Source organism: Syngnathus scovelli, chromosome 16 (assembly GCF_024217435.2).
Source record: "Syngnathus scovelli strain Florida chromosome 16, RoL_Ssco_1.2, whole genome shotgun sequence".
NCBI classification, from domain to species: Eukaryota; Metazoa; Chordata; class Actinopteri; order Syngnathiformes; family Syngnathidae; genus Syngnathus; species Syngnathus scovelli.
Genome location: NC_090862.1, coordinates 8,555,564 through 8,577,673, shown reverse-complemented (window position 1 = coordinate 8,577,673; position 22,110 = coordinate 8,555,564). Strand labels below are relative to the sequence as shown.

The window sequence follows — 22,110 nt, the reverse complement described above, 5'->3', positions numbered from 1 at the left end:
TCCCCAACCCACAAACATGAAAGCATCGACTCGCCCTGCAGCTCCGTAATTGACGAGATCAAATTGGAATTGGATTAAGAAATAATGCTTCTCCTTTCTGAGCCTCAGGTGAGCACTTGCGTGTGTTCCCATGCTGGCAGGACACTCTGAGGAGCTCGGTAGGCCGATAGACATCAGACAGGTCATTAGCACCTCCGCCTTGTTTTCCAGGCACGAGAAGAGTAGCAATTAGCCGCGTCGCGACAGCTGTGTGAAAGTGGCGCACGCTCCAGAGCGCCAGCCAACACGGAGGCCCTCTCCAACGCCTTTGCCGCCGCTGCTTGTTTGTGTTTTTGCTTCCTGCGCCGCAAAGGCTTTGCTTAATTCAGAACCCACTCAGCATGAGATGCACGCCTGGCTTTGTACTCTGTGTGTGTGTGTTGGGGGGGGCATGCTAATATAGGTCAGCCAAGCAAAAATAAAGCAAAAGTCAGAAATGCAGGCACAAAACTGAAGGACTGGGGGCCAGATGAGGCCTGCCACATCAATTTAAAATGTCTAAATTCAAATGCTCCATTCGGCTTTTTGACCTTGTCTGGCAACACCCAGACCACCTGACGTGACCAGCACGCTGACCCATTGTTGAAGCACGTCGGAATGTCGGCGTGCCCACGCTGGCACAAGTTGGCATCTGGCCCGCGCCCACTTTGCTTCCCGTCCCTTCCCTCGGCTGCGCGGCGCGGTTGCTATGAAAGCTAATTTGCAGGCGGCGGCGAGCTGACTTTGCGTCGCTTGCACGGAGGCAGTGGAGCGCAACGTTTGCGCGCACGCACGCTTCCGCGCGGGCGGGCACACACACGTGCTGCAAGCACACAGCCTAGTAACAGCGTCGCCGAATATGGGATGGCGCTCATATGCTTCAAAAGGAAGCGCGACATTTGGCACATCCGAGCAAACAACACGGAGGGAGGGGGGCGATCGGCCTGTCAAGCTTTGGTAGGCGTCCGTTACTGTCCCTCAAGGTCAGTTAACATGAAAAGACCTCAGCCGAGTCATTTTTGGTCTCCAAAGTCCAGTGTCAAGGGTACAGCAAGAAATCTACTATTTTGAGAGCATCTTTTTGGAGATGCGACATGTTTTTCTTTTTTTGATGCAAGAAGAGTAAGGCCCGTTTTGCAACAACGTTTTTCTTGTCTCAGACTGTTTGTTGCTGTCGTGTTCCTTCGTTCTGTCTGCTCCTCATGTTACCGCTTGTGTTGCGTCACGTCAGCAGGTGTTTGAAGACGCGGGCGGACGGGCAGACGGCGAGGAGCTTGGTGGCTACAAAACTTTTTTTTCTTTTAATAGTGCCCCGATTAGAAGACAGGCGAAGCTGCTCTGGGCTGATATTTGTGTAAATGAACAAACTGCAGGGATCTATAGTTAGAAAAAAAAAAAAAGTCAAGACGACACTTAATTGAGAGCAATCACGGATAGCGGGTGAAAAAGGAAGATGGATGATGGCGAGGCTTTGGTAATTATTCAGCGCCTCTCCTTTCTGTGACGGGAAGGTGAGGAAAGTTAAACAAGGGAAGCGCGGCCGGCAAATGCCAATTTTGGGTGCCCTTTACTGATCATTACACACACACGCATGCGCACACACGCGGCAATGGGAAAAGCTGTCCCGTGCTGAAAACATTTTTTGCCCCCACCCTCGCGGCGCAAGATGTGACTGAAATCATCAAGTGGCAAAAAGCAGAGCTGCTCCCCTCGTCCGAGCATTTCCATGCTAATCATGCAGCTCGCTTTCATCGCGTTGCATCATGCGGGAAAGCCACTTTTAGACACAAGAGGGACCAAAAGAAAAACTTCGGAGAGAATCTTCACGCGTGCACAAAAGAAAGAAGCGTCGAGTCAGCACTAAAAATGGAAAAACATCAGCAGCACAAGTGCCATTGAGATGCTTGACGGCAATGTTTGTCTCATCTGCCATTCATATATTCGTCTCCCCTTCACCTCTTCCTCAGCCTCTCGTGCGCCATCACACTTGAAGCCTCGCATTGTCATCAAGCGTGCGCACACACACGCGCGCGCACACACACGCGCACGCACACACACGCAGCCCTCCCTCTCTCAATGTCCTCAGGGTGAGCGAGGATGTCGGTAGCATCCGTTTAAGTCAGCGGTGACACTGCAGTCTTCCATTTAACGGCACAACTGAAGCCACGCGCGCGCGCGCCACACACACACGTACACACACTACAGAACTAATGGGCATCCATAACACAGCATGACCCCAAAAAATGCAGTTGACAGAAAATATGCGTTTCCAGAGATGTTGAACCTCAAAAACAAAAAATTCTGGTCACAGGAACAGACAAGTCACAGGGGCAACTTCATCTTCCTCGCATTCAGATGTGTGTGTTTGCATTCGTGCGCGTGCGTGCGAGCGTGTCCTCTTACGCAATAGGAAACGTAAACAGCGTGCTCCGAGAAATTTGTTATTTTGGCTCGGAGGGGTCTGAAAGGCAAAAGTTGAAGGAAGGAGTGAAGGCAGCAGTGACGTGTCGTGACGTGACGGAGCCCGGCTGTCCTCGAATACGCACGCACGCACGCACGAACGGACACGAGATTCCTTCCACCTGTGTGGTCCACAAGCTGACGATGAGGAACAAGAAGAAGGAGGAAGAAGAGTGTGCAGTACCTGTTAGCGGCGAGCCGTTCTCGCGGGTGCAGGGAGGCGGTGCGCGTCCTTCCGTGTCCGCTCGTCCTCTAGCGAGGCTGCGGTTAGCTGAGCCGAGCGTTGAGCGGCCGAGCGAGGCTCCCTTCGCCTTCCACTGCCGAGGCTGCAAATGGCAACTGCGCTCGCAAGCGGCGACAGCAGCCTCACTCGCCAACGCCAGCTCTCTCTCTCTCTCTCTCTCTCTCTCTCTCTCTCTCTCTCTCTCTCTCTCTCTCTCTCTCTCTCTCTCTCTCTCTCTCTCTCTCTCTCTCGCCCTCTCTCTCCCTCTCGCTCTCGCTCTCGCTCTCAGGGCGTGAGGGCGGGCTGAACGGAAGGAGTGGGAGAGGGGCTGGGGGTGCAAACTGTGGTGGTCGGGGAGAGTGATGGGGACTCAGGGGGATAAGAAAGCAATTAGAAGACAGCTCCTCTTCCTTCCAGTCGGGAATGTATAATGGAATTAGCTCGGAGGAGGTATGAGGGGTGAGAGTGGTGGGAGGGAGATTGGGGGGGGGGGGGGGGGGGCACTCTAGGTGTTCAGGGAGGAGGAGGCAGCGGCGGCCGGGGGGAGCTTGTCAGCTGGGACCCTTTTGGACACTTGCCTGCATGCAGAGAGAGCGAAAGATGAGCAATGTCATTTTGATTTTCAAATCAACTTTATTAGTAAGTTTTCCAAATTAACTTGCCAAATAAATTACCTTTAAGAAGGTCAATTAAGCATCAAATAAAGCATTACATGTGACGCAACACCGAAGATTTCTATAAACGAGCCCTGCACGTCACCTGCATCTTTATTCGAGTAGTAATCTGGATTTTATCTGTCTTTTTCTTCGAGCGAGACGCTGGAGGGAGGAGTTGTGAGACCACCTGCAACATTCTACTTATATTGCTTTGGCCTGAGCACAAAAAAGAGTGACAGCAAATTCCAATCAATATCTTCCCAGAAAAAGTGTCTTCACGCTATTTTAAAAACAGACGCCACGCAGGCCACATTTTGCATAGCGCCGCTCGATATGATGTGAGCGACTGAGGCGGCTTTTGCATGAAGGCGATAGGCGATTGTGCTGTGAATGAAAATAAACGAGGAGGAGGAAGAGGAGGAGGCATTGATTCTCCTCCCATTCAACCTGCTCCTGCTTGACTGACAGCTGAACAGCCAGGCTTTTATAATAATGAAAATAATGATGGCATGAACGCATGCGCACTGACGGCCAGTACGTACACCTGCTTTCAGTCGCTTCGCAAGTGCGCATTTGGCAGCCAAGATGACGCGCATGCGCACGGGTTGGGGGGGGGGGGGCAATTGATTTGGCGTTTAATTTCCCTCCCAGGCGCTCTTGACAGAGGCGCCCTCGTCCGACCTTGAAGACGCGCGCCAGAGGTCATGTCTCGCGCAATCACATCACCCCCCACCCCCCATGCGCTTCTCTTCCTCAAACGACCGCTTTCCATCTGCCTGCTAATTATAGACAAAATGCGGCGCTTCCTAATTTTAGCTGCGGCTGCGAAATAGTGCGCCGTCCGTGAATAATTCATGAGCTGAGACACGGAGCCCGCCCGTTCCCGCCCGCTCCCGCTGGCACGTTTATTGCCGCCGTGTTGCACGGCGCACTCACATCAGGCCTAGTACAAGAGATTCAAAATAAAAGAAAGGAGCAATAAATAGTGAGTTTATGCCAAATCTGAAATCACCAACATGGAGATGAGATGCGTGACGTGAGCGCTCGGTTTGCCTCAGTGGGACGCGTTTGTTTTGATGCAAAAATTGCCGGCAGGCAGCTCTGACACGAACCAAGCGAGGTTGATGCGGTCGGGCCGCGAGGGAAGGCAGTATGCCTTTGAACGCTCCTCATCTCATCTCATCTTGCCTCTGGACGGGCCCACGACGTAAGACAACATGACTGGTGACGTCACGCTGATTGACTTTCAAACTGGTCTCATTTCAAAACGTTTTCTTCTCCTTAAAGAAATATTGTCAAGGGAATTCTCATAAAACGCTTGGAACCTGCACGGGCCATGTTTTCTCCAATTTTGACCTTCTCAACTGTCGTGCAAGTTTGGAAATACACAAACGTCTTGAGATACCAGAGACCATGCTGACATTTTACTAGCTGTTGATGTTTTTGTCAGTTTGCTTGCTTGAGAACAAGTGTTCTACTATCACAATTTTCATGCATGCTACTTTTTCACGTGGCTGCTAATTGGCGCGTTCTGTATTCAGCGCAGGTATACTGACTGATGTGCGTCGGCGTCGTCCAAGTTCACCGAAGGGCCACGTAGCCTTTGAGATGGCCGGGGACATGCACGCTTGCGTGCGTGCGTGGGTAAGGGTCGTGGAGAAACTAAACTCACACGCGCACGCACTCTACCTCGGATCAATGGAAGGCAAGGGAGGGGTCTATGTGTGGGTGGGAGGGATGGGGTGCTGTTGCCATAGCGACGAGGGGGACAGTGATGTTACCAGGCAGGAAAGGCTCTCTTTTATTAACGCGGATGGTCAAAAGTGCAATAGGCTACTTCCTTCTCATTATCATTGCAATATAACGATTAGCCTGAGATTACCATCGTTAAAGGACGTGTATGACGTCACAGGAAACGAAATAAAGTCATGCTGAGAAACATGAGGAAATCAGCACAACGCACAAATAAATAATCAACGTCAGTTGTGGGTTGTACTTGGAAAAGCTTGAAGCAGGACAATACGTACTCTCACTTAGCGACGTTTTTTAGCTAAGAATTTTTTAATGCCCCGTTTCCATAAGGAACAATGATGTACAAGCGCTCTCTGCTGGTGAATATTGACAGTACACGCAGCTGCTTTGGTTCAGGACCACGGACAGCAGCAGTCAAGCTCTTCAGCGGGCAGCGCCCACCTAAATATCAACATTTTAAATGACTTCTTGCAAGTTGGGAGTTTGTGTGACATAACGTTTAATAAAATACATATCAGAAATTTTAAAGCATGTAGTAAAAGACATTTTGATATAATGGGTGGGGGGGGGGGGAAAGAAAAAAAACACATTTGGGAAAGAATTGGACAACAAAGACCGCATTCTGTCACGGAACAGAGACAGGGCGACAAAGTGCAGCACGATCCTTGATTGAAAAAAAAGGGGAAAAGCGGAAGTGGAACGCTGGACTTGCGGTCTGGCTGGCGTGGCTGAGCAGCAGAGCACAGCGCGTAGTCGTAGTCAGGCAGGTGGCAATCAAAGTGTGGTCGGTCAGTTTGCGGAAGCAGTTGGCAACAGCGATCGTTCAGGGGACAAAAAGGCAGTGGTGACACGGGCAGGGTAAGCAGACGAACTGACAACCACTGGCAGAATACACAGAGGCTAAGTAGGGGACCTAACAAGCTGTAGCAGGTGCTGGCAATTCCTTGATTGGGGCTTGGCTGGAAGTCAGGTGACGCAGGCAACCGCTCCCAAACGGATCCCTGCTAGGCGGGTGCTCTTAGCACTCATTTGGCAAGAGGCCACCCAGTGACCCTCACCCCCGCAGTATAGGCAAAGCCTATCTCTGAGGCGTCTACTACGCTCCTTTGCCGGGAGAGAGGTGCGTCCCATCTCCATCGGTTCTGGCCAGCTGGGCTGGGTGGGAGGAGTAGTAAAGGCATGGTGGCTTACGCGGACGGGGTCCCTGGCGGACGACAGGTCAGACGGGGTAACAGGTGCCCTCCCTGACACCCGAGGTGTCGGGCTGGTGTCACGGCGAGGGGGGGGGGGGGGGCGGAGTTGCCTTCCTCTTCTCGCGTCGTCTTGACTGGATCCGCCGATCTACCCGTGCAGCCAGGTCCATGGCATCTTAAAGGGTCTGAGGGCGCTCGTAGGTCACCATCTCATCCTTAATATACTCCGCGAGTCCGTGGAGGAAGGTGCCGACGAGAGCCCGGGTGTTCCAGTCGCTCCGACGCGCCACCGTCTGGAACTTGATGGAATACTGGGCGACGGATCTGCTGCCTTGGTGCAGCGTGATGAGTTCCTCGGAGGCGTCTTTCGAGGCTGAGCCCAAGTCCAACACGCACAGGATCTCAGCTGCGAAGGCGTCGAACGACGAGCAGGCGGGTCCCTGCCGCTCATATTCTGCCGTTCCCCACAGCCATGCCTCGCCCGTAAGGTGAGAGTACAAAACCCACCTTGGCTGGTTCTATGGCGAACGTGACGAGCTGGAGGTCAAACAAGACGCAGCAGTTTGTCAAATAGGCTCGGACGTACTTGGGATCACCGTCGAATCTCTCGAGGTTGCTGAGTCTGGGCTCTGGGATGTCCATGAGCTGCCTGGGCTCCGGGGCAGAACGGGGTGTGGGCGTAATGGTGGGCTGATCGGTGGGGCTGAGTGGAACAGTCGTGGACAGGGCTCGTGCAGATCAAGTCAAGTCAAGTCAAGTTTATTTGTATAGCCCTAAATCACAAACAGTCTCAAAGGGCTTCACATAGCCAAAATTGACAATTATTCTCAAAGCATCCCCTGATCTTAAGCTCCCAAAAGGGCAAGGAAAAACTCAAAAGACCACTGCCAGGGGAAAATGAGAAACCTTGAGAAGGGACCACAGATGGAAGGATCCCCCTTTCAGGATCACCAGGTTGTAATGGATGCAGAGAGGACACAAGTAATACATAATAAGAAAATCAAATGAAAAAATGGATGTCGGAGGTGCCCTCGATTGTCCTGGCAGTGTCTTCAAGGAGGTTGAGCTGCAGTTTCTTCATCTTGAATTGGTCCCCGAGAATCCAGCTAGCCGCTATCAGCTTTTGAGCCACCTAACCCCCTCCCCCAGCCAGGGAGGGGGTGGGCAGAGAGAACAAAACAAACTCTGGCCAAATCGGCCACTACAAGTTAGTTAAAGGCCATCTCATAGAAATGTGTCTTTAAACGTGTCTTAAATGTTTCTACTGAGGTAGTAGTTCTAATATCCATTGGTAGGGTATTCCAAAACTCTGGAGCCCGAATAGAGAATGACCCTGCAGACATTTTTTTGGCCCTCGGTGTAACTAAAAGACTAGCGTTTTGCGAACAAAGGTTACGAGACGGAACATAAGGAACGACTAGGTCGACGAGATATGAAGGCGCTAAGCCATGCAGTGATTTATAGGTAAGTAGATGTACCTTGAAGTCACATCTTAAATGGACCGGGAGCCAATGTAATTTGGCTAATATTGGGGTAATGTGATCAAATTTTTTTGACCGTGAGAGCAGCCTCGCAGCGGCATTTTGCACTAACTGTAGACTTTTGATACTGGACTTAGGAAGACCAGAGAATAATACATTACAGTAGTCCAGGCGCGACGTGACGAACGCATGTATAATAGTTTCCGCATCCCCGGTCGAGAGGATAGGACGAATCTTAGCAATATTACGAAGGTGAAAAAACGCAATCCTGGTTATATTCTTAATGTGTTTTTGAAAGGAGAGCGTTTGGTCAAATATTACCCTGAGATTAGTTACCGTATCACTCTGAGTGATAGTACGGTTATCTATAGTTATAGTGGTTTCCTTAAATAAGTGTTGATAACGAGTAGGACCAATTATCAACATCTCAGTTTTATCTGGGTTAAGGAAGTTGAGAGACACCCATTGCTTGATCTCCGCAAGACACGCCTCGAGATTACAACAGTCCCGCGGATCTGTCATCGATAACGGCATATATAATTGGATGTCATCCGCGTAGCATTGAAAACTAATATTATATTTACGTATTATGTCCCCAAGCGGAATCATATAAATATTAAATAAAATTGGTCCGAGTACCGTAACATTATAGAGCTCAGAGGACGTATTGCGATGGACCACTCGGTGCGTCCTGTCTGATAGATAGGATTTGAACCAGCTGAGTGCTGACCCTGAGATACCAACACAACTTTTAAGACGCCCTAATAAAATATCGAAGTCTACAGTGTCAAAGGCAGCACTAAGATCGAGTAGTAACAATACAGTCGACGTATTTCAATCCATAGCTACGAGGAGATCATTAGTCACTTTAGCAAGTGCTGTCTCTGTGGAATGATTAGCTCTAAAACCAGACTGAAAAAAGTCATATCGATTATTAGCGACCATGTAATCAATAAGCTGCTGCGCTACTACTTTTTCAAGAAGTTTTGCTATGAATGGGAGGTTTGAAACTGGCCTATAATTACTGAGACAGTCCGGGTCAAGATTTGCTCACTTAAGTAGCGGTTTAATAATAGCGGTTTTAAAGGCTGTTGGCACTATCCCAGAGGAAACAGACAGATTGATTATATTTAAGACGGACGGTCCTAAAATTGGAAGTAATTCTTTAAGTAGTTTGGCTGGAAGCGGGTCGAGTAAACATGTTGTTTGTTTAGCCGCACTAACCAATTTTGTAAGCATTTCAAGGGACACGCTTTTAAAATTTGAGAGGGTTATTGCATGATCCCCAGCGCTAGTAACCGGCGGAGCGATTGGAATGGTATTCTTGATCTCGTCCCTAATGGACTCAATCTTTTGAGCAAAAAATTTCATAAACTCGTCAGCTGAGTGGAAGGAGCTATCGGGGATTGGCTGGCGCAGAGTTAGCTTTGCCACTGTATCAAATAGGTATTTAGGATTGTTTTTATTGAGATTAATGACTTGCGAAAAATAACGAGTTTTTGCTAAAATAAACGCATCTTTATATTTCAGGAGGCTGTCCTTCCATGCCTGATGGAAACCTCAAGTTTGGTTAAACGCCATCTGCGCTCATGCTTTCTACATAATTGCTTAAGCGTACGTGTTTCATCTGTGAACCACGGAGTTGGCCATCTACGGCGAGTTTTCAGACGTAGCGGTGCCACAGAGTCGATGGGTTTTAATAATGTCGCATTGAATTCATTTGTAAGATTATCAATAGAGCCGCTGTATGCGGGAAACATGGCGGTTGCCGGCGACAGTAACTCAGATAGCGCAGTTGCAGTCATGGAGTTAAAATTACGGCTGCTATAATTCTGATTGCTCTCTTGTCTTTGACAAGGAACTAAAATTTCAAATTTTATTAGGAAATGATCAGACAGAACAGTAGTGTATGGCAGTACTGCTATATTTGAGGTTGCTGATCCCCGGGATAATACCAGATCTAAGGTATTTCCTTTCTTATGCGTTGCTGCCTGTACGGCTTGCGTAAAACCAAACGTATCGATTAAAGTTTGAAATGCCGAAGTCAGTGGTTCTGACGGTGAATTCATGTGGATGTTGAAATCACCCATGATAACTATATTATCTGCAATTGTCACTAGATCAGCCACAAATTCTGAAAATTCATCCAGGAAGCCAGAGTAAGCCCCGGGTGGACGGTAAATAACAGCAAGATAGAATGACGGTAAAGCAGTGGATCGCACAATGAGAACTTCAAATGTTTTAAATACGTGAATTGAGCGAGGCCTAAATCTAAGCTCAGAATTTGAGATGAGGGCGACACCCTCACCCTTTTTTCGAGGACGTGCCACATGTGAGCTCACAAAATTTGGGGGCGAGGCCTCGTTAAGTGGCAGCAGTTCATTAGGTTTTAACCAGGTCTCGCAAAGACCAAAAACGTTTAGATTATGTTCCGTGATAAGGTCATTAACGAGAACTGCTTTCGTATGAAGCGATCTAATATTCATAAAACCGAGTTTAAGTGTAATCGGTCGATCAGGGTGCGTATCTATCGAAGGATTTTTAAACGGGATGCAAGTAAAATTGTGTTCTCTAGGCCTAACATCACCTCTCAAAAGTTTATTAGCGCGGTGGGATGAAACGACCGTGGGAATTTGATGATGAATATTTGTTACACATGTTACAGATTGGGTGGCATCAGCCAGAGGAGCCAGGTCTTTAAGGGCCTTGAGAGCTTCCACAAGTTCTTGGTGGAGCTGATGGTGCTGCAGGAGCTGCTGCCAGACGATCTTCGTTAATGTCACCATCTCCTCTGCGATCTTGCTAATGTCCCACTCTGCGTGGGTCAGGCGGTCCAAGGCTTAGGGACCGTGCGCTGGTCATATTGGTCAGTTCGTTCTGTCACGGAACAGAGACAGGGCGGCCAAGTGCAGCACGATCCTTTATTGAAAAAGGGGAAAAGGAGAAGTGGAACGCTGGACTTGCGGTCTGGCTGGCGTGGCTGAGCAGCAGAGCACAGCGCGTAGTCGTAGTCAGAGGCAGGTAGGTGGTCGAGGCAGGCGGCGATCAACGCATGGTCGGTCAATTTACGGAAGCAGTTGGCAACAGCGCTCGTTCAGGGGACAAAAAGGTAGTGGTGTCACGGGCAGGGTAAGCAGACGAACTGACAACCACTGGCAGAATACACAGAGGTTAAGTAGGGGACCTAACGAGCTGTAGCAGGTGCTGGCAATTCCTTGATTGGGGCTTGGCTGGAAGTCAGGTGACGCAGGAACGTGACACATTCACCTCCTGGAGAAGACATTTTGAAAGCGGGATCTTGGAAAAGTTCTGCATTTGCTCGCAACAGTTTAATTTTGTCATTTTTGGGTCTCTGTGATTTTCTAATGTTCAAATACACACATTTGAAATAGGTTTTGGGGCGGCATTTTGAATATAATACAGTACGCTTCAGCCTGATTAACAATGTAGATTTCTAATAATTCATAGTTGTACATTTAAATCACTGTTTTCGACGTTTGAGGAAATTTCAGGATTAATTTAAAGTGTATTCTCTACAAGTCAACTTAATTTGAACTAACAATAAATTTATGACGTGATTGCGCACTTCCATGAACTTACCTGCAAACCCCCCCCCCCCCCCCCCCCCCCAAATGCCACTGGGTGGTTTCTCTTTTTTATTTGGATTGCACACTTGAGTAAACAGATCGTCACAGTAACAATGCAATTGCAGAAAACAAGCCAATGACTGCGCAGCGATGCTTGTTAGCGCAACAAAGAAAGTTTTTGTATATACAATGGGGGGTGTTGTGGATTAAACCCTCAAAAGCGCAGCCCCCCATTATCATCACCCTTTTAGCATTATGACGCTAACACGGCTAAGCGATGACCTCACCAAGAAATACTCCTTTGCACTCTTCACGTAACTGGCACACAAACTGCAACTTTTTTTGGTATCAAATAATTTCATGAGGAAGTCTCAGTTTTGCATGTGAAAATCGGATTTGAAGTGCAAATTAAAAAAATAATTGGAATTCTTACTGCACAAGTGGTTGAAGGTGAATCAATGTTACATTTGATTGTAATCCTGCAAAATAAGACAGCAAATACAATCTTGTTCACTCGAGACTTTCTGGGCCACCATCGTTGTCAGCATATACACTTGAATCTTTCTCAAATATCTTTTTTCCCCTTACGTGTTAATTATACACATGTTTGGCTACTTGTGGGTGGGGCCGACCCCCTGCGAATAGTGGTGATGGACAACACGGTAAATAAGCAAGCAGTTTAAATAGATTGATCCTTCTTGTGATCGGAATGGCAATCGGTTATTGTGTTTTGTTCTCCAAATTCACCGATTGGTGATCGTCTCCAAAATCTTGATCGTAAAACATAACAGATACGGGCCGAGGGATCTCGGGCGTGATCAAAACAAATGTTTGTCAAGTCTGTTGGCGTATCCGTAAGCTCCGTCTCTTGCACAAACAACAAAGGCATCGAGGAATTCACTGAATTCAGCCTGCTACGAAAAGTGTAATTGGTCCCGCATCTGGCGCCGATGGCCCTCACTACCTGTGAGCGGCGTGCGCGCCCGACCGGACGTCCACGTCTTCCTCCACCACATTGCCGTAGCCTTCCTTTTCCACGCAGTCCGCCAGCGCCCGCAGCACCAGGCCCAGCCGACGGTCGAGGGCCTCCAGGTGAGGCCGGATGAGGAGCGGGGACAGGCGGTCTCGGAGGAGGGACTCCTCCATCACTGCGCTCAGCCGGTACTCTTCCTTGGCCAGCAGCTGGAGACGGAGGAAGGTGGACTTTTTCACCCTGCAAAGAAAGGAGCACTTGTTTGCAAGTTTCCCTTCATTCTTCCCATTTTCCCCATCAGCAGAGAAATAAAGCTCTTGTCTTCTGACCTGCAGCATTGACTGAGAGGGACCAGGATGGACATCTCATCATGGTAGTGCTTCCCAAACCTGAAAGGTCAAATTTTAAAAGACAACATGACAACTGCTTGCAAATCTATTGGAACTCAGCCAATCCAGAATTCAGAAACTGAGCGTAAATGTTGAGAAAGCAACAAATGAGCACAAATGGAAAGAAATTTGAAGGAAGTGTCTGAAAATGCAGCAAAGAACTTTTGCAAGTGTCCACGTTACCCTCTTCCATTGTCCAGGTGAATAATGAAAGTGTCGTTTCCAAACTTCTCAAAGGTTTCGTAATGATGGCGATCCATGTTACCTGCAGAGCAAAAGCGACATGAAACTTGGGGAATGCTGCCCTCGTGTGGTCGCCGTAGACAACTTGCGTTTGAAATGAGATCTATTTTGTTGGCGTTGTCTTACCCATCAGGAAGTCAAAGATAGTCATGTCCATGACATCCAGGAGTCGAGTGCCGCGGTCGTATGGAGGCGTCTGCTTCACCTCGTCACAGTAATCGGGATCCACCTCCCACCTGAGCACGTCAAGGAAGAATTAAAGGAAGAAAAATAAAATAGTGGCCAAAGCGAGGAGGTGGCGACTGACTCAGCCTTCTTGCGTTTGTGGTACGAGCGTCGCCAGGGGTTCCGCCAGGTCTTACGCTTGGCCAGGCTGAGGTCGGGCAGGAAGGCAGCCAGGGAGCCTTCCATCTCATCCGGTTTGCCACACAGCGCATGCTCCGTCGAGCAGTAGTATGAGCACTCGCCGTAGAAGCACACGTTGTTGGCTGCCACAAAACACACGCCTTTACAAAAACAGCCAGCCGTCCGTCCGTCCGTCTATCTTCCTATCAGTACTTTTTAATTTGACCTCTTTCCCTTTTTGAATATCAGCACTTCTACAGAAAATGCCACTTGTGGCTATTTATTTATTTAAAGTTGTCACAACCTGTCTCAAGGTCTATTAAAAAATTGGAGTCCTCTTTTCAAAATAGTCTATGCGAGACTAATAGCTTCAGCGCCACCCTGTGGTTAAATGACTCCCTCTCCCTTCTACTGCTGCTTTGCAATGTTTCTACCTGGCGAGATGAAGAAAGTCTTCCAAAGCTTTTTGTCCCGGGTGACGTCCCGGATCTCTCGTGTCATGTTGACCAGCCGCCCGGCCACTGGGGGGACTCTCCGGAAGTCCAGGATCCTGAAAGCAAATGGAAAGATCGGGAGCGGCTCAACTTGATGATTGCCGGTCTGGAGTGGACATTTGAGTCAAATTCAATCATTTAAGTCCAAGAAGGCCAAGAAGTCACGCTAGCTCGGTTTTACGCTGCCTGCTTGACAACACACGCTGGAAATAGTCCTTATTTATACTTGTCACTCCAGAAGTACCGGCAAGCGAAGCAACGTGCTGACCTGTCCAAGTGGAAGGCGGCCACCTCGGCATTGTGCCTCTCAAAGTCGGAGAAGTAAAAGAAGTCCGGAGGGGTTTGCTGCTCACGTGTCTGCCTGAGGGCGAAACACAAAGGCGACGTCAACATGAGCACCATAAAAAAATAATTCTGTAATGTGATTTGTCAAAGAAATTGTCAGTTGCAGTTCTCGGCCGTCTGGAGTTGGCAAGGTAACAGCACCGGAGCCCCTTCACATATGACTAATAAATGGAGAGCTGGAGTCCTGATCGAGAGTCAGCGAGAGAAAGCGGGGGCGTCATCCGGCCAGATGGCTCGGAGTCGCCGTCGAGCATTGGCCGTGGCTTCAAAGCCTCGCCGCTGTCGAGCCGCACACAAAACGAGATTGGCGATCGACGTGATAGAGGGTGTCGACTTGCATCTCGGTGATGGAACACCCCGGTGAGGATTAGCGCATAACCGGTGATGAACGGGCGGCTCAAAGGGATTGCGCAAGACGAGCATTTTGGATCGAGCCCTTGAATCGAATCTTGTCGGTTTGCCGTCCTCTGAAAGGAGGACTTGGATTTTATTGGAGCCTGGAAGCAAAATTGGAGTTCCAGCTCCAATTTGTTTTTTGGAGTGTGCTAAGCGTTTTGGAGTTCCATCATGAAGCTCGACTTCAAGGCCCGAAAACACACTTAGGTGCCGACATTGCCAATTTTTCCAATGTCTGTGAACCGCTCGTCAGTTTCGTTATTGTTTAGCAATCAACAAATTGTGAACTTGCAAAGTAAGACTGAGGCAAGAGAACGCATTCGATGAGTCGAAGCGTTAGCGGCATTGCTAATCGCCAAAGAGGATTAGCTGCTTTTGAAATGCGAGAATAACAAGACGCGTTTTGAGGTTCCTCGCTGACTTTTGACAACAAGCAAAAGGAATATTGCTTCCTCGCCAACGAGCGTGAGCGTTGCATCTCCATCCCCGGAGGATTATGCCTTTTCAATAGCAGCCAGGAAAGCCTTGGCATTTTCTCCGGCGGGCGGCTTTGGTTGCCGCAACACGGAAGCTGTTCTTGGGTCAGCATGTCAAAAAGCAGCCGTGGGGGTAGGGGGGCTTTTGCAACAAGCAAGCCCAGCGCGCTTATATCTTAGCTTTTTGCACACAGCAAATCAAAGTCAACTCAAAGTCCATATGCTGCTTTTCGTAATCTAACGTGAGACAAAGTGAGAAAGCCCGACTTGGCAAAATGAGCCAAGTTTCCACTGGGGAAAAACAACAACACAAGTGGAGTTTCCCGGACTAAAAAAGTTGCATGATTCATCCTGCGTTTGTCGTGGGGTAGCCCCGTGCATTCAAAGATTTGCCGCAATTTCCTCTTGGCTCAAGGTTGAGCCGTTTCACGCACAATGACGATTGCCAGCCTGTTAGCACATCGTACGTGCAATCCATCCGGTCGGTGTTGTGGCTGCCGACGGAGGCCAAGGCGTTTTGGAGCTGTCAAGCCTCCTCGCTGGCCATTTGGAAATAGAAACCATCTATCAGCGGCTTAGTGGCGGTTGAGAGATGGAATGAGGAAGTGGTAAAAACCCAGCAAAGGGGGGGAAAAAAAGCTTCCATTTATGTTGAAGATAAATTCAATTCATTTGACAGGCGAGTCACTTTGCGGGCGATCTCCGCCGAGGCTCAACACAATAAATGCCGAGTCGTGCATGAAACCAACAACAGGGAAAACAACAATGCTGCTTTGTCAAATACAAAGTTGACATCCTGCAGTCAGCGAGCCACAAACAAAAGTCGGTTGTTTGAAAAGGCGAGGCGACGATGAGTCACGCCCGTTTCAATGTGATCATTCTTTTTCTGCCTTCAATTCTTTCGCTAGCCTTTAACTGATCCCGCAAGCAGCACAAAAGAAGCTCTTGCGTTAGTCTCACCCCGTCCCATAAATCACAGAAAGCCCGCCTTGCTTTGCTTTTGCTCCCGTCTAAAAAAAGAGACGGTCAATTTGGACGTTTCAACTTCACCTCCCAGAGGCGCGCATTTGCGGCATTCCAGAGCAATACATTCCTTGTGGCGAGCCCGGGAATGCACCCGCCGCGCATTTTGGGCTATTTTAATGACACGGCGGGATGGAACGGGCACGCTCAGGCACCTCAAGCAGAAAAGCCCACCGGCATGACAAAAACATGAACATTAAAGACGCACTAAGCATAAACTCACTCAAAATAGAAAGCAAAATATGATGATGTACCTTTTCTATATGACCAAAAGTGACAGCGACTCAACGTTTGTGTTTGACTCTACTTTGATGCTCGTGGTTGACGGAATTTTCCAAGCCTCCAGAAAATAAAACAAATTTGCATGGTTGAGTGATTTCAAGGAACGGTCTTGCTTACGATGGGGGACGAGTCCATTTCATGACAAGATTTAAAACGCTGAAGCACCAAAGTTGACTTTTTGGCCCCAGCTAGAAAAATCTTGCAAGCTGCAGCGTAAAGAACGATGGCAGCAATTAAAAGCACAACCGGGGGCAAGTCCGAGTCGATGGCCAGCTAATGAACGGACAGACGGATGGACGCTTCGCTGGACATGCTCTCGCCTGCAGCCGCCGGAGGCTTTTTGACGTCGCCGTTAAAGGACGGCTCATTTGAATCAAAGTCACGGCAGCCCGAGCCCACTCACCGCCTTGAACTGTGATTTGAACGGCGATCCAAAGGCGATCGTGGCTGACAATAAAAATGGTCACGCTCGAGTCATACAGCTTCCAGTATTTTGAGCGGAGCCATATGAAGCCGACGTGGTGGAAGGAAAACTGGACATAAAGCGAGAGAGCGATAAAAAAGGGAAGGACGGGAAAAAAAAAGCCTCAACATCCTGACCTAGTAAAACATTCATGAGCGATGTCGCCAAGTACGGAAGAGGACTTGAAAGCGGATGATTCTAAAATAAGAACGGCGCTCAGTGCGTGTCGTTCTCTCTCCCCCCCCCCCCCCCCCCCCCCACCGCCCCACCCTTTCTTTCTTGTCTGAGTTGGCAGTTTGCCTGTCAGAAAGGAATCATCAGAGAGTTGAGATGACGGACGGACAGACGCCTTCGTTAAACTGTCGACCCTCCCGAATGGAGGACACGCTTGGAGCCAAGCAAACGATGAAGCAGAGACAACGGCTGCACTGATTTTGACAGACGGCAAATTTTGGAGAACAGAAGGATAGATGGGAGGAAGAAACAGAAGAAAAATGGCAAAAGCAACTATGAAAATAGCATGTTCAAACTTGTGCCCCTCACAGCAATCCAATCTCAAGATTCTTCACAAAGTAGCTGCGGTCGAAGAACGGCAAACCATATTGCGCAATTCTTCCCAATTTATCATCCCTGGAAAGAAGGAAGAACCCATTGAGATGGCAAGTACTGCGAAAAACACAAACAATGACAGGACCTTTGACAAAAAGCTATGGCCGGCGTCCTTTGCAAACAAAGAAGTAGAAATCCAACGGCCTACATCCCAGCGCGCCAGAAATAAAGCAGCACTTACGGCTTTGCTGCCGGGCCATTGCGGACACGCCACACAAGTTCTCCGAATGCTTGCGGGACAGCCACGCGCGGCCCGGCACCAAAACAACAAGCCCTGTGTGATGACATCACGCATCACAACAGAGACTTCTTCTGTTTTATTCTTAAATCAATGTTGTATGGGTTATTCTGCTCCCTGGTGGCTAAGGCGTGCACACCAGAGTGGGCAACCTGATGCCCATTGAAGTATCAAGGCACAAAAATGGTTTCATTCATTACATTCGTTTAAATTACGATCAGTTCAATCCTGCAGAGACATCAAAGCGGGATTGTGAGCAATTACTTCTGAGCACAGCCCAGTCGGCCCGGACGCTGTTCAGCCGCAGCGGCAGGGGAATTCAACAAAGAGAGAGCGAGGACAGCGATTTCTTTTTCATTTCGGCACGACAGCCCCGCGCTCGTGGTAATTAACGCGTGAGCCTGTTGATGTTTGTTAAAAGCGTAATGATTTTGACGCTGTCTTTGCGATTGACTTACTTCATGGGCTTGAAGAGAGCTTGGCCGTAGTTGTGGAAGGTCATGATCAGTTTGAGCTGGGTGCCTCCGGATTTCATGGCTGCAAGGGAGACAAAAAGGGAAAACTCAGCCGTGCCCATGCGCGCATGTTTTTGGTGGCTGTCAAATTGGAAAAGCAATTTGGCATGAAAGCAATCATGTCCGCTGGCCACAATGAGCAATCAGAGTGGAATCGTGTGAACAAGTGGCAGAAAAATAATCCATAGCCGCAAGTGGACTGAATGATTGAAGGGGAGGGGGGGGGGGGGGGCGATTTTGAAAAGAACCATAATTCACAGGTAGGCAGGGGAAAAACTTTTTTGTTTTTAGAAGGCCCAACGTCAAATAGATGCCACTTGGTTGTCCTCCTGCTCTGTTGTTTTGACACAACATAAGAATAAACAAATCCCAAAAGCACAAAAGCGACCAATCCCAAACGCACCTCCTGAAAAACATTTGCAAAATGTCTTTTTGTTTCTATTTCCATTCCATTTCAGTCTGAAGATAAAACAACGCTACAATTTAACGATGGCACCTTGAGTCGCAATTGGAAGCCAAAATAATCGTCAAATTGACCTCAATTCTTCGTGCGGCGCTGCTTGCTTTTTGTTGTTTCATTGAAAGCTACACACAAAAAAAAAAACGTAATCCCCTCCAAAGATGAGCTTATGCGACTGTATTGTTTGTGGGCTGACATGCGACGTCCTGTCCTGTCACGTCATGTCCTGTCCTGTCACGACAACATCCACAACCGCGTGCTCCTGCCGAGCCGCGTGCGTCTAAACATGAATCATCTTGTGCAACACGTCGCCGTTGTCTGGCCTTTCGCAAAGCTGCCGGCGTGGCCCCTCCGCCACAATCACATTCGCATCGCAATGATAAATCCGCTGTGCTTCCACCTGCGTCTGATTAATGAGCCAGAATACGAGGATGACGGCGAAGGGGGGACAGATAAAGCAACATCAGCCATTGTGCTCTCTTTGCTTTGCGGCGTCGCCCGGACAGAAAAGTCTAGCTCTGTCTGGGGGTAAAATTTTCAGTTGTAGCACACGGGGTGCTTTTCCCCAAAATGCGGGTTTCTGACCAGAAAGCAGAGCAAAAGCGAGCTTTGCTAACAAACACTTCACTGGCGTTGACGGGAACATTGATTGCTTTTCTGACAATGGCTTGCGTCAGACTCACCCACACTGGTGACCTTCTGGGTCAGCAGGTCCTGCAGCAGAGCCTCCAGAACTGGGTTGTGTCGGGCGTACAGCTCGTAGCGGTTGATGCCCACGTGGAAGCGCAGCCAGTTGGGGTACAACTCGGACGTCGCCTCCACCTCGCGGGCGCTCACCTCGTCGCGCGTGTTGCCGTCCTTGCCGTGCCTGGACCAAAAAAAAAAAAGAAAAAAAAGAATCAGGTGATGAGAATGGTGACACAATGGCAACAGAAAAAAAAATGAACATACACAAGCAAGTTACAAAACTGGTCACACTTTCCTATTGTGACAACATCATACTTGTGAAGTCTTGAAAGGAGATGACAATTATTGCCACGTGACCTGGCTAAAGGAGGTGAATCCAAGAAAAACTTCGGAAAGTAATTGGAAGTTGGTCACGTTGGCTCATTTAGAGAACGCAAAACGACAACTGCATCAAAATGTCAAGTTGAGTGGTGTGCATTCTTCGTAAAGGCGACAATTTGATGTTTTTATATCAATATTCGTTGGGTTCTGCCTCAAACAAAACAATGTCTCAGAAAAAAGGTTCTTGCCACGTACATTCTACATCCGCCATCGCTTTTGTGTCAGTTCAAAACTGAGCAAAATTAAGCAGGAAGACATCACTCAGTCAGGGATGGATGATTTAAAGGAAGACAAGGAAGAAAGGCTGACATCTACAAGGATAATGTAGGATGAATGGATGGATGATTAGAGAAATAAATGGATGAATGATGAATAGACATGGATAGATGAGTGCATGGATATGTGGCTAAAGAAAGAAAGAAAGAACGATGAATGGATGAACAAAGATACACAAATTGATGAATGGATGGATGGTTAAGTGGACAAACCCAGAGAGAGAGACAGTCAGAGGAAGGAAGGCAGGCAGTCAGAGAGAGACAGAGACACAGAGCCATTCCAATCATTCAAGTAAATTACCATCCTTGTTCCTCAGTGGCTTTGGGATAAAATCTGATATCCGTGTTGACGTTAAACAAAGTGTCCTGCTCCGTGAGGGACGGAGGTGCAACCTTGTACAAAGGATGCTCAAAGAGCGCCGCGAGTCGCGATGCGCTGGCACCACGACCAGGACCGGCTCTGGGTCGTGTCGCCGTCCGACCCCCGCTCGCCTCGCCCGCCGCGCCGATGAGCGGCTTGTGCTCGTTCGCCTTTCGCCGGTCGGCCCCTGCGCTCTTCTCCCGGGACTGCAAGGTGCTGTGGTTGGAGTTGGGCTCGCTGCTGAAATCCTGCAGGATTCGCAGCGCGTGCTTGTCGGGCCAGGCGCCGGCAGCGGCCGCCGACCCGACACGCTGCTGCTGCTGCTGCTGCTGCTGCTGCTGCAGCTGCAGCTCCTCCTGCTTGGCCCAGCTCGGTGACTCGGCGCCGCCGTGGTGGGTGCACTGGCAGCCGCCGTCGCCGCCGTCGTCCGCTCCCGACGTCTTCTCCAGTTTGGGCAGCAAGTCGATCATAATGTGCACCGTGCACGCCACGAGGAACACGGTGAGCAGCAGGACTCGGAATTTACGAAACATGATCATCTTTTGTTGCTTGGCTCCACTCTACGCAAGTCGAGCTTCACGCGCACCTGCCACTGGCGTTCCTTGCTCGGATTAAAAAGAAAAGTCCATCATGTTTTTCGATATAGAGCAGTCCAAGTAGTTTGGGCGAATGGTCCGAGACATCATGACGCCTGCGCGGCCACATCTGTGATCTTAATCCACGGCACGAGTAAAGTCTTCATGTGCCATCACACAAACGTAGATACAGTCCACGAAACAAAGTAATCCCGTGAAAAAAAAAAAAAAAAAAAGGAGGGTGATATTCCGAGTAAGTGAGAGCCAATCCGCACGGAATGCTGAGCTTCGCTGAATTCAGCGAGGCGTCGAGCGGCCGACAGGTGCGAGCAGAAGCATCCCCGCCAGCGTTGGAGGTCCTCCCACTGCCTTGTCTCTCTTCCAAGTGTGCATCCTCCCTGGATGTGTGCAAAAACGCGACCGGAACCCCGCGGAGGAGTCCAGCCTCGGTGGCGTCATGAGGAAGCGATTGGCTGCACATGCAAGCGGCGCCTGCGTGTGACACGCACGTCTTGCTCCCACAAAGGCCGCAAGACCGTCAGCTGCCACTAGAGGACGCTGAAACGCCCCATCCACGACATTGATTTATTGATTACAGTACACACACATTCTTTATTTATAGTATAGCAAAGTGCACGCACTTAAACGAATGCCACCGTATCTCTGTGTAATGACCACAAACAGGTTTTAAAGTAACTTGGGAGAGAAACTCGGCCAATGTCTGCCATGCCCTAACTGCTGTGAAAATACGAGTGAGACTCAAAAGAATCTTGGGTGATTTAATTTGGCCTGTCTAATAATAGCTCTATCAATTTCCATCGATCCATCCATCTTCTTCCGCTTATCCGAGGTCGGGTCGCGGGGGCAGCAGCTTTAGGAGGGACTCCCAGACTTCCCTCTCCCCAGCCACTTCATCCAGCTCATCCCGGGGGATCCCAAGGCGTTCCCAGGCCAGCCGAGAGACATAGTCTCTCCAGCGCGTCCTGGGTCGTCCCCGGGGTCTTCTACCAGTGGGACATGCCCGGAACACCTCCCCAGGGAGGCGTCCAGGAGGCATCCTGATTAGATGCCCGAGCCACCTCATCTGGCTCCTCTCAACGTGGAGGAGTAGCGACTCTACTTCGCGTCTCTCAAGATACTTGAACTCCTCCACTCTATCAATTTTAATTTTTCAATTATCCAGTCCTCGTGTCGCAATGGTTCGGATTTT

At 49.2% G+C, this 22,110-nt stretch overlaps 2 protein-coding genes across 3 annotated transcripts in view; both read right to left on the bottom strand.

Moving 5' to 3' along the window:
* The window catches only part of LOC125984241 (retinoic acid-induced protein 1), a 33,238-nt gene extending 30,403 nt beyond the window's left edge, over positions 1–2,835 (bottom strand). For both annotated transcript variants that reach the window (XM_049746230.2, XM_049746232.2), the window contains exon 1: positions 2,663–2,835. The gene's annotated coding sequence lies outside the window, so the exon portion shown is untranslated. The remainder of the gene's footprint in view (positions 1–2,662) is intronic.
* Positions 2,836–11,426: 8,591 nt separating this feature from the next.
* fam20ca (FAM20C golgi associated secretory pathway kinase a) lies at positions 11,427–21,418 on the bottom strand. The gene is made up of 10 exons (XM_049744962.2): positions 20,266–21,418; positions 19,305–19,489; positions 18,105–18,183; positions 14,083–14,175; positions 13,755–13,870; positions 13,283–13,463; positions 13,102–13,211; positions 12,916–12,997; positions 12,673–12,732; positions 11,427–12,583 (listed from the first exon to the last, which is right to left on the bottom strand). Exons 1-10 carry the CDS (start codon positions 20,862–20,864, stop codon positions 12,331–12,333), a joined length of 1,758 nt encoding a protein of 585 aa, XP_049600919.1. The 5' UTR covers positions 20,865–21,418; the 3' UTR covers positions 11,427–12,330.
* Between the last annotated feature and the right edge of the window lie 692 nt (positions 21,419–22,110).

What these genes read in the sequence shown, in the direction of transcription:
- fam20ca (XM_049744962.2), bottom strand. Translation starts at nt 20,864, where the DNA reads ATGATCATGTTTCGTAAATTCCGAGTCCTGCTGCTCACCGTGTTCCTC. An exon ending in GCCGCCTTCCACTTGGACAG is followed by an intron (nt 13,871 to 14,082) that starts GTCAGCACGTTG and finishes ATTTGCTTTCAG; the next exon opens with GATCCTGGACTTCCGGAGAG. An exon ending in TATCTTTGACTTCCTGATGG is followed by an intron (nt 12,998 to 13,101) that starts GTAAGACAACGC and finishes TTTGCTCTGCAG; the next exon opens with GTAACATGGATCGCCATCAT.